The sequence below is a fragment of the Gossypium hirsutum genome, chromosome A06 (assembly GCF_007990345.1).
Source record: "Gossypium hirsutum isolate 1008001.06 chromosome A06, Gossypium_hirsutum_v2.1, whole genome shotgun sequence".
NCBI classification, from domain to species: Eukaryota; Viridiplantae; Streptophyta; class Magnoliopsida; order Malvales; family Malvaceae; genus Gossypium; species Gossypium hirsutum.
The window spans coordinates 32671202-32687254 of NC_053429.1; the positions used below are offsets into that span (position 1 = coordinate 32671202).

At 35.2% G+C, this 16053-nt stretch overlaps 3 protein-coding genes across 3 annotated transcripts; 2 read left to right on the forward strand and 1 right to left on the reverse strand.

Moving 5' to 3' along the window:
* Positions 1-4102: 4102 nt before the first annotated feature.
* Positions 4103-5258, forward strand: LOC107895647 (uncharacterized). Its single transcript, XM_041115753.1, has one exon. It carries the CDS (start codon positions 4252-4254, stop codon positions 4996-4998), a length of 747 nt encoding a protein of 248 aa, XP_040971687.1. The 5' UTR covers positions 4103-4251; the 3' UTR covers positions 4999-5258.
* A 489-nt stretch (positions 5259-5747) lies between these two features.
* LOC107897098 (nuclear pore complex protein NUP85-like) lies at positions 5748-10411 on the forward strand. The gene is given in 19 exon segments (XM_016822438.2): positions 5748-6277; positions 6374-6476; positions 6623-6733; positions 6836-6919; positions 7076-7147; positions 7261-7317; positions 7437-7556; positions 7647-7847; positions 7946-8056; positions 8153-8190; positions 8371-8441; positions 8444-8526; positions 8802-8903; positions 9030-9086; positions 9255-9401; positions 9523-9593; positions 9711-9798; positions 9910-9966; positions 10044-10411. Coding segments are annotated over 19 exon segments (2145 nt in total). The 5' UTR covers positions 5748-5900; the 3' UTR covers positions 10239-10411.
* Positions 10412-11332: 921 nt separating this feature from the next.
* On the reverse strand, positions 11333-15357 carry LOC107897099 (carotenoid cleavage dioxygenase 8 homolog B, chloroplastic). The gene is made up of 6 exons (XM_016822440.2): positions 15015-15357; positions 13925-14668; positions 13644-13837; positions 12918-13107; positions 11881-11983; positions 11333-11795 (listed from the first exon to the last, which is right to left on the reverse strand). Exons 1-6 carry the CDS (start codon positions 15318-15320, stop codon positions 11650-11652), a joined length of 1683 nt encoding a protein of 560 aa, XP_016677929.1. The 5' UTR covers positions 15321-15357; the 3' UTR covers positions 11333-11649.
* Between the last annotated feature and the right edge of the window lie 696 nt (positions 15358-16053).

Here is a 16053-nt window from a genome sequence, read left to right on the forward strand (position 1 = left end):
GATATGGTATGTTTGAGATGGTATTGATTTAGATGTTAGGTTTAAGTAAGTGATAAGTTATGTTTGAAGATTTATTTTGATATAAAATTGTATATACTTATAGTACCAATGAGGGTACATTGGTTTGGCACTTAAAAGGTTGATTTGGTATGTTTTTGGCTTGATTAATGTCACTTTGAATAGGTGTTTTGGTTGGTAAATGGTTTATTTAGGACCTAAGTAAGCTTGAAAGGGTAAACTTGTAGTTTAAGGTTTATTTTAGGTCTACACGGCCTAAGACATGGATGTGTCTCTTAGTTGTGTGTGACACATGGCCATACGACATGGCCGCGTATCCCCTTTAGGTTTAAGGCTCGCAAGTCAAGGAGTTATACGGCCTAACACATGGCCTGGCACACGGGTGTGTGAGGCTATTTGGAGTGTTACAAGGCCTAGCACATGGGCGTGTGGCTTGGCCGTGTGACTCAACTCAAAGAGTTACATGGGCGAGGAAATAGGTTGGGACACGGTCGTGTGTCCTTATTTTGAAAGTTACACGGCCTGAGACACGAGCGTGTGTCTCAGTCGTGTGAGGCACAAGGCCGTTGACCCCTATAGTCCAAATTTTCTAACTGTTTCTTGAAATTTCCAAATGTTTTTAATTTAGTCCCAGATTGTTTCTATAGTATTTTAGGGCCTCGAGGGCTTGATTAAAGGACGTTATGAATGTAATTAAATGTAATTAGATTATGTTTGCATTGATGTATGAATTGAATGGTTTACTATTCCGTTAGTACGGTAATGCTCTGTAATCCTATTCTGGTGATGGATATAGGTTAGGGGTGTTACAGTTAAAGACTTTATGCCAACACCTGAGAGTTCTTTTGTGTCTTAAGATAATATTGCATTAGAAAAACGAGGTGTATACACAAGTGTTCGGCCCTAACAAGGATGGAAAAAGTTGGAATATGGACTTGGGATGACCAAATCTAGGTTGTTTGGCTATGGTTTAGTCACTCGAGGAAGCCAATCTACATCGACCATCAGTACATTGAATGAAGAGATGAGTGCTAAACATGTTGAGCAAATACAAACAATTTAATCCGAACAAGCAGTTCGATAGAAGACTCTACTCGAGGAAGTAAAATCTTGATTCCGTACGGAGGCCATAGAGTTAAATGCTCATTTGATAGCTGAGATAGAAGAAAGATTTATGAAATTAACTGAAATTCGAGAGGCAAAGTTCATGGATATGATGGATGCTCGTAAGAAGAAGTATAGGGCTCTCCTCAACGAGTGTATGGCAAAGGGAATGTCAAGTAAGTACAAGGCTTTTCATAGTAAGCATAGTAAGGTGACTATTTTATAACTAGATTGTCAATAAGTTTGTTAAGGTTTAATAAACATTGATTGTTGTAACTGAATGCTAGGTTCTTATTTGATGTTTTCATTGTTTGCTTAACTAATAATTAGTGGATGTACTGATGAAAATTCTTTACTTAGCTTCAATTTATGGTTCTTTAGTTAATACTAAAATATTCTTCCTACGTGTTCATGTTGTTTCTCATCTAACTCGTATAAATAGAAAATGTACATTGCTATTTTTGCAGTTGAATTTCAAAGTAGCAGATTTGATGATAAAGCCTTCAATTCAGATGATGATGAATGAGGCTTGCTGCATATTATGTATTATATATATGTTATAGTGGTTGATGAATGCAGTTGTCCTATAATTTTTTGATGTCATGGGAAACATGTTGACAAAATGTTTGCAACATGTTGACTGCTTCTATTAGGATTTTATATAATTTTTTGATGTCATGTTAAACAAGCTGACAACATGTTCGCAACTTGTTGACTACTTCTATTAGGATTTTGTATATAAATTACTAATTGCATTATTCAATTGTAATTTTGTATTTATATGATTGTTTTATGTTAATTAACTATTCAATTAATATCGCCTCAAACTTTTCCAAACCCAATACATACAAATTTGCTCATATTTCGCCAAAATAGGCTATTAAAAATCGGGGAAAAATGTCGTAAAAAAACATTGGACATGAGACGAAATCTGTCCCAACCTTTTTAAGTTTACCTTGGACAGGTTTACCTTTTCCTTTTTAAGGTTGCCTTAGACGGATTTATCCTAACTTTTTTTAAGTTGCCTTGGAAAAGGTCTATCACAACCTTTTTACAACTGTTTAAACATGTCTATCCCAACATTTTTAAGGTTGTCTTAGACGGGTCAATCCCAACCTTTTTTAAAAGTTACCTTAGACAAGGTCTATCCCAACCTTTCTAAGGTTACCTTAGACGAGTCTATCCTAACCTTTTTAAGGTTGCTTTAGACAAGTCTATCTCAACTTTTTTAAAAGGTTGCCTTAGATTGGTCTATCCCAACCTTTTTTAAAGGTTGCCTTAGACAAGGTCTAACCGAACTTTTTTAAAAGGTTGCTTTAGACTGGTCTATCCCAACCTGTTTTAAAGGTCGCCTTAGACAAGGTCTATCCCAACTTCTTTTAAAGGTTGTCTTAGACAAGGTCTATCCTAACCTTTTTTCAAAGGTTAGCCTTGACTAGGTCTTTCCCAACCCTTCAATAAGGGTCGACTTATGTTGACTTATGCCAATGCTTTTTCAAAAGTATCACGGAGCCTATGCCTACTGTACTATAGACAACCTTTTTAGAAGTGTCGGGAGAAGCGTCGCGAAACCTAGGCCAACCTTTTTTGCGTCGTCTTAGGTAAAAAAAAATTGTCATGATAGACTTATTTTATTGTAATATAATTTATATAAATAAATTTTATTATAAAATAATTTAATATATTTTAGTTAATACATACAATTAATCATTACAGAATGTGAAAATTAATATATATTATATTACAAGTTTTTAAGAAATATTTGTGTTCACACAAATGTAAAGTTAAAAAACATATTTTTAAAAAGTAAAACAAAATATAAATTCCCCTTGCATTTCACATGTTTTATAACTATTTATTAATTTCATAGTACAATAGAATAAAATTATTGATTTTGTATTTACGTTATATCCATTTTGTATATATATTTTTAAACATTAATTTCATTATAGGTTCATATTGTATATGTTTTTTATTATTATATAATATTTAGAACTACTCGTAATTCCTTCTCAATCTTTAAATAGGAAGATCATGTGCTTCAACGTAATCGAATCCACATCCTCCTACACTAATAATAATTCTGATGTGAATCGAACTAAAACTCAATCGACACATTATTATATTTTAATTAAGGTGTAAATACAAATTCACATGAGTCTTTACTATTAATTTCAAACCTACATCTAAAAAGTCGTATCTCACCATGCATTGATATTCCACTTAAATCATATTCAAAGCAATTATTATGTACAAAATGAAAATAATTTTCCACTTAAATCATATCTATGGCCATTCCGAATAAAGCATTCATGCACAAATGATCTTAATATACATTAAAAGTTAAATGGTCAACCCTGCAACTCCTTACCATTTATAAATAAATGTTATATATGGAAATTGGAGACATATTTGATAGTTTCAAGTCCATCACATTACTTCTAATGACTTAATTTAATATTTTTTTACAATAAATTATATAAAAATCCAACCATTTCCCATTAAATAAAATTTGAGCATGATTGTAGGTTTCCGAACAACCCGAATATGGTGAAGGCAATTTTATTTTCAATTTGTTAATAATAAAATGTAAGATGCTCATATCTTCAAAAACAAGAGAAAGGAAAGAAATCCTAAGTGATGTTTGGAATAGTAATATGAAAAATAAAAATTATTCCAGTTTAAGTTAAAATTTTGTGAGGTAAATTGTAACGATACGACCAAGAATTTTAAAGTTTCTTAATAATTTTTGGATGAATAACTTGTTAATTAATTTTGTTTATCAAACCTTTTTTAGTTTTAATGAAATTTAAATAAAAATATATAATTGATCCCAAAAAGGAGAAAAAGTGTGGTTTGCTTACACCATGCAATAACTTTGCCTCACTCACAACCCACCATTTTTCAAACCATTCATGCCTTTTAACTTGCTTCAGAATCAACCTTGGATACCATATGCCCATATTGGCTATTGCCATTGTCATAGTATTTCCCCAACAATACCGCTATTCCTCTCTTGTCCTTCAATTTCCCCCAAAGAATCTAACCCCAAAATTCTCTTTACAAGCACCATAATCTTTTCCCTTAAAACACCACATATTTTGCCTTCACTTTTCAATACCTCCAATCATGGACCTCTCTTCTAGTTCATCATCATCCTCATCCTCATCCTCATCATCAACCCCACGACCAAACAACCATCATCATCACCTCCATTACACCAGGCTACATTATCGTTTCAAACCAACTCAACCAGTTGCTGAAAGGATAGCTCGAGCGCTCCGTCACCCGCTCTTCCTCCTCCATCGATCCGATTCCGACTTTTTCGTGTTAGGTGCTACGGGGAATGTCTACACCGTGACCTTATCTTCCACCCCTTCATGCACCTGCCCCGACCGTACGACCCCATGCAAGCACATCTTATTCGTTCTAATCCGAGCATTGGGCGTCTCGGTCGACGACGCGTGTCTCCGGAGGCGAACTCTCCGTCCATGTAGGCTCAGCCGTCTCCTCGGGACGCTGACGTTGCCTGAAGCTCTAGCCGGGGCAGGGGTACGCGAGAGGTTCCACCAACTTTTCTCTCAGAGGAAAAAACAAGGCGAGTCCGGGGGAGTTAAGGAGATAGAAGAAGGAACGGTTTGCCCCGTTTGCTTGGAGGAAATGGAGAAAGGAGAGAAGGTGGCGGCGTGTTCCACGTGTCGGAACCTGATCCATGAAGAGTGTTTGATGAGGTGGAAGAGGAGTCGAGGGAGGAGGTCGGCTAATTGTGTAATTTGTCGTGCCAGGTGGAGTACTGATCAAGAGAAGTATTTGAATTTGGCTGCTTATATTGGTCGTGACGACATTGGCGACGGTGGTAGTAGCCTATGTGGATAATTTGTTTTAGGTTGTTAGTTGTAGGGTAAAAAATTGTTAATCACGAATTCTTTACGTTTAATTATGAAACTGTTAATGGATAATATCATTTGATAATAGGGTAGTGGAAATAAATAAAAATTGACTTAAATATTTTATTTATTTAATGATGTCATGAATTTGTACTATGGGGTTAATTAGGATGAGACTTTCTCAAACTATATTCTTACTGGATGTTTGTTTGGATTTAATGTAAGTATACATATGAGATTAATTTAAAAAAAAAGTGGGGGTGCATGATAGATTACACTTACACCCAAGCTTAAAATAGACTCCACCTTCAAGTAATTATCTAAAACTAATTTAAAATAAATTTTATAATTGGACGACAATCTTTTATTTGTCTAACTTAAAAATAAGAAGCTGTTTGCTGTTTTCTATTTATTACCAAAAGTTACAAAGAATGATGAGACTTTCAAAAGTTCAAGATTCATATACGAGTGATTTTATTGGTTTTAATAAATATTATTTACCATTTCATTAGGAAAAAAAATATCAGATTTTCTTTTAATTTTAAATTAAAATTTGAGTTTGAATTTAAAAAAAATAATTTGAATCTAAAATTAATATATAAATAAAAAATTTAAGGTGTAAGTGAAATAATAATTTTAATTATTTGAATCTGAATCAATTACATTATTTTACAAAATTCAAGTGAATCTGTAATTTTGTATAATTAATAGATGTATGAGCGTTGGGAATTTTATTTACGAAACTTATTCTTACGTTAGTTTAGTTTCGCCTCGTAACCAAACACGGGTCGAATGAATCCCTCCTTTCCCCCTCAATTCAACGTTGGCAAACCCCCTCGAAAACCCTAAAGCTTTCAGACCCCCCACTCACTGATTTATTGGCAAAAGGAAATGCCCGGCGTCTCTTCTGATTCCGCCCGCGGCGCTTTGGTTCCACTTTCACCCGAGTCCCCGGGCGCGGTGGTGTATCCTCTCCGCCATGGTCTCAAGTCTCCAATCTCTAGACTCTCCATCTCATGGTCACGCGGTAACTCCCTCCGAGTCTCGGTTTTCGCCGCTCCTTCTTCCGATGGCTCCGTCAATGATGGTGACGGAGGAAAAGTAGTGGAAGTGAAGCTCGGCGGCGGAGACGGCGAGATCAGCGAGGCTCATTGGCGGAGGATCGCCTACGGTTCGGTCTCTCCTTTTGCTCTACTCCAAAGCAGGAAAAATGCTGTCTCCAGCTTGTCCAAAATGTCCATGAATTCTTCACCTTACGATGGTGACTGGTAATTGATTTTCAAAATTTCATTTTTTCTATACCAATATATCTTTGAAATTTATTTTCTTTTCTTCTGAAAAAAAATTGAATTCGCTGTTTTTAGGTGGGATTACATAATGGAGTACAGCAAGGACATAAATGCCCTTCTAGTTAATCAGAAATCGGCTTCAGTTCCGGTTCTCGATGACACGAAGTCAGTCATAACTGTGAGTTCCATTTTTTTGATGAGCCATTTTGTCTTCGCTTGGTATGAGGGATGGAAATTTTGTTAATATAATGGTTAAGCTAGAAAGTGTTAATTTAATGGTAATTTCTTTGAATTTCAAGTTACCTTTTTTTTTTCTCCTCTCAGAAAGGAGAGGAACCAACTAGTTTGAAGGCTGCGTGGGAGCTATTGGAAATGTTTTATGCAGAAAAGCCATCTCATTCATGGTTACCCGAACGCCTTGTTGATTGGTTAGCTGTAAATATCCTACCCTTTTATTTTGTTACTATAACCATTAAGTTTTACATTAGTTTGGTTTTAAAGTTGTTTGTTACTAGTAAGCAATTTGTGTCTTGGCAGGATTACGATAGCCTTTTCTCTGGAACACACCCGACAGTCCACTCAAAGCTTGTTGATTTTCAAAAAGAATTTGTTAACTTGCAGGTGTTAAATAATTAGCCTTCTATGTTCCTTATGAAGTTAACTTCTTTTATATGGTACTTCTGCAGTTCTGGAGGTTTAGGCTTGCGAGTTGTTTAACTGATATTTGGTTCTATATTCACCTAAGATGATGATATTTAATCAGTTTATTGAATGCAGGTTGTGGAGGATGATCCCAAATATTGGGAAGTTATGTCATCTGCACTTGCTGTTGGTTGGCTGAATATCGTAGTAAGTGGTTTGATAGTCTAATGTGGTTCATAGCTTACAAAGAGGAAAGCATGGTAGGTACATTTTTCTGTGGAATTTTATTATTTGATATGGTTTTTTATTCTCGCTTGCAGGTTAAAATGTTGCGCTTGCACGGTTCTTATCAATTAGATCAACTCAGCAATCGTGAGGTTGGTACGAGATTAGTTGTTGTGTATTGCATCTGAAAGTTGTAGCTCTATTTACCTGTAGTAGCATGTTTTGAGTGTAATCGAACAGTAAGCATTTTTCTTTTCATGCACACCAACAGACAGAGAATGGTCTTGTGGAGGCAGTTGCCGTTCTTATTTCAAAAATGCCACGCATGCGTTTGGAACAAGAAGCTGGGAAATTGGGTGAATGCTATAAGGCCAAGCCTGATTTTGTAAAGGTCTCTTAATTTTAATGGTTTTTTTCTTTCATTCTGCTTCATGATCCACTACCACCATAGATAAGTCATTCGAGTTTTTCTCTTGCATAGGCATGGGAGAAATGGCGGGGTCAGATAAATAAGCTGGATTCTAGTGCATTCTGGTTTCAGTGTGCTCACCAGCAGACTCGGGAGGGCTTGAGAAGTATGTTACAAATAATGCTGGGTAATGCTAATAGTCTCTGCTCTGCAACATATAACTGGATAGAGCTGTATATTTCTCACTTCCTATACATGAGGCCATTAACAGTGGTATGTATCTTCCGTGTATAAAATATATCGTAGTGTTGATAGTTTATGCGTGATAGCTGGACCCTGAAATAATCACTTGATTTCTTTTCTTATGTTAGGGGTTAGAAAGCATGTACAGCTTGGCACAGAAAAGCATTCAATTGAAACCAATGGCTTCTGCACATAGGTTGATGGGGCTTATAATTGGAATTCTTGGGGAAAATACTGAGGTGACGTATGGGGAGATAATATCAATTTGCATTCTCTGTTAATTCTCCTTTTGATTCCTTAACTTTAAATTAAATATTGCTATGTGTATTTCTCAGGTTGTATTAGCAGAATGCTTGAAAGGATTTGGTCCTTGGTGAGCTGTCATATTTGCATCTTCATATATTTCTGTTTGTTAGTAGTGCAATTTTGGAGCCTTATATGGGGTGCTATTTCAATTTATTTTTGTTCTGACAACTATAAGAGCTTATCATGAAATTAAAGCTTGGATTTCCTTGTACATTCTTTTGAGAAATATGTGTTTTCTTTTCATCAGGATGGTTGCGCATGCCATAGAGTTGTTGACTGCTGGGAGTGACCATGCAGAAATGCTTTTACATGAAGAGCGTCAGAACTTGGGGGAATAAGCATAGAGGAGCTTCATCGACTTGTTTATGCTCAAGTCCTATCTTCATTTCCATTAACTTGGCAAGTGAGTGGAAATAACTGTGGATTTCTTCATTGGTATATGGAGCTGCAGTTGTGCATCTTTTATGCATCGTATGGTTTAGGATTACCCTTCTAAGCTAGACAAATGAAATGTGGAGTGCAATTTAACCAACCTTATTGGATATAATTCATAGTAATGAGTAAATTAATACTATTTTCTATTATTATCTTTATAGTGGATAAGATGTAATATTTGAATGGAACGCTAGCGCTTTGAATAAATATTTCTTATATATTCTTTTCCTTTAACATCTACAGATTGCTCCAATTTATCTTATATCATGCATGAAGCACGGGATGATTCTGTTACAGATATTATTGTCCAAGCAACCTGTTCAAGATAATCAGTTATTGCTGAAGGTCATTGATTCATTTTTTTTTGATGCCTCTCATCTTTGCCATTATCATTTTGCTTTTCCCTATTGTGTTCGATTTCAGGGGCTTATAAAGTAGTTTATTGATGATCAAATTCTTTGTTGTATGCAGAGCATAGAGATTTGCCGCCTTTATGAACTCCATAGTGTAACTTCAAATATTATGAAGGTATAAGCATCGATGAAGGCATAATATTATTTTGGTGATGGAAAACATATAAAGCTTGGCATTTGTTTTTGGAAACAGAGTTTCCTAACCGGTAGAGAAATATTTTGTTAGACATGATGATTGAATGTGTTAGCATGTCAGTCAAAGATTCTCACTGTCCATGTTTAGATTGCTGGAGTACACCACTGGAAGCATGGTCGGAAAGGTTCTGGAGTCTTTTGGCTTCAGCAAGCTCGGGATGAATATCGTCTTAATAGGATAGCTCTGCAATTGTTTGATTCAGTTGGAAAAACAATCTCTGATGAGAGTTTCAAGGTAAATTTTATAAACAACCTCTGAAGCTTCTTTACTTTCCATTTCATGAATTAAAAGATCTTTATATTCTGAAGGTATTTAGATTATGGGATATTATTTAGTGCGTCCTCTATCTTTGCAGCAATGGGAAGGTTTAATTCAGTTATTGGGTTCAGATTCTAAGACTGCTGGTGGACTAGAGTTCCTACACAAGTAAAGAATTTTCCATCTTTGCTTACCGTTGGATTATTATGTATAATTATAAAGCACATTGCATTAGTTTCTCTTCAATATTCTGAGCCCAAATCCATAACCTTCAATGCGTCACAGATACAGAGATTTCAAGAAATCTCTTCGGCAGATTCATGACGGAAAGGCTACAGATCCTGCTCGGCAAGCTGTGGAATCTCTCATATCAGTACATATCATCTCTTATAATCTATTTCTTCAAGTTACCATCATATTATCAAAAATCATAACAAGAGCAAATATTGTTACGTGACTTTCTTTTTTTCTTTTCTTACTACAGCTTATGAAAAACCCTTCTACGCCTCAACGCTTTTGGCTGCCACTTCTTTATGATTCGGTAAGCAATGATCTTCACGAAGTTTTTTATATCTATCATGCAGTATTGATTTTTTTTTTTTCTAAATTTTTCCACAGTTGAAGCTGCTTAATTGGAAGGAACGTCCTTTGTTGAATGTGTCTCAGACAAATCTTCTATTAAATAAACTACAAGAATTGTCCATGGCAAGGCTTCGGCCGGACTTTATTGAATCTGAGTTACCACCCCAGGCCTTGAACTCTGTTAGACTAGCTCTTGGCACGAATCTTGGACGTGCAATCCTAGAGGAATGAGCCCCTTAAAGTATGTAACCTTTGTCAACCTCCATAATTGTTATTTCAGGTTTGAGATTATCGCAAGCAAACCCAATTTGGCATATTTTAAATAGAAGTCTTTGTAATTACTTGATATGACTAAAAGAGTTGGGTTTGATAGATATAAATTTAAAGTAAAATTTTAATTTTGCTAAAAAAGGGAAAAAGAATGGCTTTGATATTTGCATGCTATGGCTTGAAATATAAGTCCCACTCTTTTTGCGATGCAATTGTTAAGGGCTTAATGTCCCATATATTGGACCATTTGATTGAACTCGAACCAATGATTTAAATATAAAATAATTGAAATAAAATAAGTGATCTAAATTCAAGATAATAGTACTTGAATAATTAGATTCTTACCTAAAATTAACTTGAATATTAAATAGACCAGAGTTACTCCTGAGGTATTTTTTTGTCATCCATACAATACTGATATTTTATGTAATCTGACTTTGATTTATGGTAAATCAGGATTTTGTTTTCTTCTACGTGGCTGATATTGACTCTATATTTGCTGAATGATTAGCATGTATTTAAACTGCTTAGTTTAACATTATGTATTTGTTTTAGTGCATAAATCAAATGGGTGGCTGATTTTAACTTGCGCATAATTCCCATAATCTTCTATTCTATGTAAGGACCAATTCAACCAAAGATGTCCCAGATTTTAAATTACTCTTCCAACTTCAAAATATTTTAATTGACTCCACCAATTATTTTCTCATTGTGTCTTCAGTGCTCTATATGTGATATTGATCAAATTGTAAAAATATGTGTACACTATTTATTTGTTTAACACTTCAGATCCAATCCGTCTTTTGGTAGTACAGTTATGCTTACAAATTACAAATTGATCAACATGTTTTCATTATGTTCCACGTTAGATTCGAACTAATATTTAATACCTAAATTGATGTCCGTATTGATGGAAGGACTTGATTGATATAGTACAGATGCATTGATGACTAAACTAAAACATTTTGAAGTTTAAGATCCAGTTTAAATATTAGCAACAATTTAGGGATGTTTGGTAGAATTGAGCCTTTATGTAAAATCGACACAAATGGCTGAAAATAGTCTTAATTTACTTCTCTTTATATCCTTCTAGAAAACAAATACAGTAAATATCCTTTACATAAATTCATGATATTACAATCCAGATATTCACGCTGGTTTCAATCCTCCACTGGCTACACTATATATGTATTTCTTTTTTTCTTGCTAATTGCTTAATAGACATACATACATAAATCACACTAATTTAATAATATCATATCGATAAATTTTATGCACTGAATTAAAGGTGGAGTGATCAAAGAACTTGTGTCCAAATCTTTAATTAACACCAAGACAATCCCTACTCATTTAAAAAAAAAAATCATAGGTATTATTTCTTGGGTACCCAACATCCATGTAAGCCATAAGGTAGACCATAAGGGAGCTTTGCTCTTGTAATTTCTTTGAATGTTGAACCGTCCAACAATAAAGCATATCCACCTCCATTTTTCTCACTGATTAGGGAGATTACAACGCCTGCAACATTGTGTTTTTTAAGGTAAAATAAAATAGTACAACCAAAATTGAAACTGCAAAGCATACAATGACTGAATTAGCTCACCATCATCTTCCTCAGTGGCCCCTGGTCGAGCCACAAAGAATGGCTCCGATGGCACAGCTCCCTCATCGTACCAATTCTTTGCCTTTTTCTCTACGAAATCAAGCTGCCATTGGCATAAATAATTAAGCATTGAGGACATCTTTAGAGGTTTTTAAGTGTTATGCGTGTAGCATAATACTGAAATAAAAAATTAGACTCAATTTAAATTATTGATAAAAAGCTAATAATCTAAACCTCTCAAGTTTAAACTCTAGATTAACACCAACTTAAAATAACCTATAATTTGAATTAAAAATAATTTAAACTTAAAATAGCTAAAAAACCCAAATTGACCATAAGAGTTACAGCCTAAAACCACCAAACTCACACCTGCAGCCAAAAACTGTGTGGGGGCTAAAAAATTTATTTTAAAACAGCTTAGATTATATAGTAGGAAAATAGAGTTGAATGTTGCAACCATGGATCATTGACATTAAACATTTGATTGACCTTGTTAAAACAACAGACCTGGCAACTCGAGATGATTATCACATGGCGGACACTCGAAAATGGGCCACTTTCTCTTTCAAATTTTTATATCTTTTCTTATGATATAACTAAGATGTAAATTTATATGCTTGCTATATTTATAAGAAAAATATAGTTAATTTTTAGGAGAGCCTGAAAATAGAAAATTTTTATTTATTCAAATGACTAAAAAGGTTAAATTAAATGATTAATGCTTAAGATAGGTCACTTTACCAAGAATAGGTCAAGACCATAACTTGTACCTTAATTTGATCTTTGATTCAAATTCGGAATCGTCCAAACAAGTAAATGATGAGAATATAAAATGATTCAAATTTGTAAGGATCAAATTCAAAAAAAAAAAAAAAGAGAGTAGAAAACTACACTCACACGAATTCAAAAGTAAACCCAACTTCACATATGAGTGGATCTAAACATTAAGTTGAAAAATTTCAAATTTAAATGGATGTAATTCAACCCGATTATTTGATTTGCATAAAGTGATAATGGATGATAAAAAGTTAAAATACCTTGGTGAGGGTGTTGGGGAAATGACATGGGCGTTGAGCTCCACAAGCATAAGCGTATCTATATTTTTTACCCAAATAAGCAGGGTTTATGCTGCACATGTCTATGCCTCTTCCATGTTCATCTGCCTCCAATGCAGCCTCCAACTTTCCATTCCGACTCCCATCCAATGGGATTTTGAATCTTCCCACCCTATTACGTTCATTATTTTTAATTAATTTCAACCTTTTTGGATACATCCTTTAATCTATGTTCTTACAAATATCTAATAAGCCTATAAACGGGCAAAAAATGTAAAATAGTCTATATATGACCTAAGGATGAGATTTTTCCATCTTTTGATCTCACCTAACAAGCTACGTAGGAGCTTGACTCCCATATTCTTGTAAACACATGCATGCAGTATTCAGAGCTTGACGTGCCATGTTCATTTTGATTTGAATGTATATTTTATTTGTATGTTTAAATTAATAAAAAACCTTTTAGCTAAATAAACCCTCATACATATTGACTACTTGTATTCTAATAAAAATCCTTAACATGAATCAACAATTCATGTGGAATTTAGATGGAAAAAAAGTATCTAAATAAATCATTATGGTTTACTAGATTTTTTTAACAATATTGTAGCCTACATGTATGTATAAATCATGCAAGAGAACTTAAATTCCCTTAATTATAACACGAATATAAAAGATAATCATAAAAAAAGTGATATATTATCTTACCTTGCATCTGGTAGAACATCCTCCCCCTTGAAGAACCGGAGGTTTTTAAGCCTAAGCTGATCTAAAATGGAGGTGTCGACGTGGTGTTCACAACAATCAGCGATAATAGAAGTCACTCTCCCATCTTCATCTTCCTCTTCGTATGCATTGATGAAATGAAAGGTCACGAATAACGGCACTTCCACACTCGTCACCTTCAAGATTTGAACCGTTCATAAAGGATTCGTGTTGAAATCCGTTCAAAACAAAGAAAGATTAAAAGAAAAAAAATGGGAACTTACTACTTTTCCACTAGCTTTACACATGACATGCAGGAAGGCTTTAGATTGAGGATGCCACTCAAATTTGTACAAAGGAGTAGGCTCAGCTCGGAGCAAATTTTGTGCACAGTACCTCAATGGCATTTCAGGCACCACAACATAGTGTTGAGTCACCGGAAAAGAATGGACCCAACCTGGAGCTGGTCCTCCACTGCAGTTCACCCTTCCAATCACCTTCCTTTCATTGGTCCCTGGCTCCATACGGACCACTAAGTACCCAGGCTTCAACAAATCTGGCAACAGGGTCAAGAACTCGGCATCGGTCACTATAGGATGAGCCGAGTGTATCAATCCCCCAAGGCTATCGCTATATTCGAACCTCCCAAGTGTTTCCAAGCTGTTGGGGTCGATAACCAAGGACCCTTTTTGAGTTTCCGTCAGGCAAACCACTCGTCCATCCCCGAGTTTCACGACGCCGGTGTTGGCATTATCCGTTAAAGATGACCCAGAGAAGAGCTTTGCTAGATCCCCAACATAGGCCATGAAGTTTTCATGCTTAGGAACCTCCGAGAATTCCCGGAAGCAAATCTTTTTGTTCTTCTTTGCGGCCTTGTAGGCTTCCGATTCGATTTGGCGGTGACCGGCGATTAACCGGCCGTCCTCAAAGTGGAGCTTCACTAGTGTGGCGTAGCCGTCAAAGAGGTGACGGAAGTTGTAATCTTCTATATGCCATAGACCTGGACCGTTTCTGAGGTACGTTCCTTTCTACATAAATAATTAATTAACGAAAAATTTATCAACCAAAATTTTTTTAATGTAATAAAATATTGATGCTGTCAAGATATTTTATTGCATTTAGTGTATAGTTTTTTATAGCTGACAAAGGACATTATGATTATGTGTGATGATCAGTTGTTGAAGATTTTTTAAGAATATTCTAGCTGGCGTAGTGTTATGAATTGATGGCATTCTATATTGCAGTATCACCTAATTATGACACCTAGCTAGCACAATGTATTTAGCTTGGACGTTGTTTCCTTTGATTCTTTAGATGATGTCCGATGATCCGAGAATCAATTATATTAACCTTAAAATTTATATATTTACGCACCAGCCATAAAGGTATTTCTCCTTGCACAACCAGCTCTCCTTCCCATCGTTCTTGTTTCACACTCGTCCAAGCAACATGGCTCTGATCCGGGTCGACGGGTTCTTTATCCGGAGACGGAACAATCGCTAGTTGCGATGGACTCACGACTCGGGCGATTGTTAAGGCTTGCTTGTATGGTTTTCTACCAAAAACAAGCTTGTTCTCCAAGGAAAACCGATGTTTTCTATGACAGGATTGATCAAAATCCAACATGGTAAAGGGAGAAACATGGTGCCCGCAGATATCTGAAAACCATAGGGAATCCATGAGAGAGAGTGTGTGTGTGTGTGTTTAAGAACAAAGGGTTTGTGATAGTTTTAACTAAGGGTGTGAATGCCATATGGTATTTATAGGACGTCTTGGGGGTGAGCAAAAGTTAGAAGGTTAAGGAAACAATATTCGGAATCTTGATTGGTGGAATTCCTTTGCACTACAAGACATAGTAATTCAAGTATATTTAAGGTCAGAAATGGGAGGTTTACTATATGTATAACTAAGTATATTTATGGTTGGCATTTTTTGGCATAAGAGTGATATAGGGATGGAATCATATGGTGGGTTCATTTTTCTTTTAAGAAAAGGAAAATTAAAGTACTACTTATCACTTAAATATTGCCATTTAGTTTGTCCTTGGTGCCCCGGCAATAATGTTTTGGGGATGCTATTGCTAATGTTGCCAAAGGATGATGCTTTTCGTATTGGATTCTGCCTCATCAGGTATCCGAGGTTTTGAAATCTTGTGGTGCATGGCAAGTACTACTTTCTCAGTTACCCAAAAATCTTGTGATATGTTATACATGTTAATGCCTCTTTGGTAATGTATCTGAGTTTGAAAAATGTTTCAAGGAATGTTCTTGCATTATAAACGTGATTGGAGGTGTTGAGCTTTATGTTTGATACGTGTTCTAATGCTTAATTAAGTAAAAGATAAAAGTAGAAATAAAGAGGTAATATAGCATAAGGTGATAAATGTTGAATAATCTGTGAAGTAAATACATGT

Bases quoted from the DNA above. Each gene is read 5' to 3' on its own strand.
- LOC107895647 (XM_041115753.1), top strand. From the start codon at position 4,252: ATGGACCTCTCTTCTAGTTCATCATCATCCTCATCCTCATCCTCATCA.
- LOC107897099 (XM_016822440.2), bottom strand. From the start codon at position 15,320: ATGGATTCCCTATGGTTTTCAGATATCTGCGGGCACCATGTTTCTCCC. The intron at 14,669-15,014 runs GTGCGTAAATAT...TTATTTATGTAG, and splicing joins GAGAAATACCTTTATGGCTG to AAAGGAACGTACCTCAGAAA. The intron at 11,984-12,917 runs GTATTTTAACTT...TGCCAATGGCAG, and splicing joins TCCCCAACACCCTCACCAAG to CTTGATTTCGTAGAGAAAAA.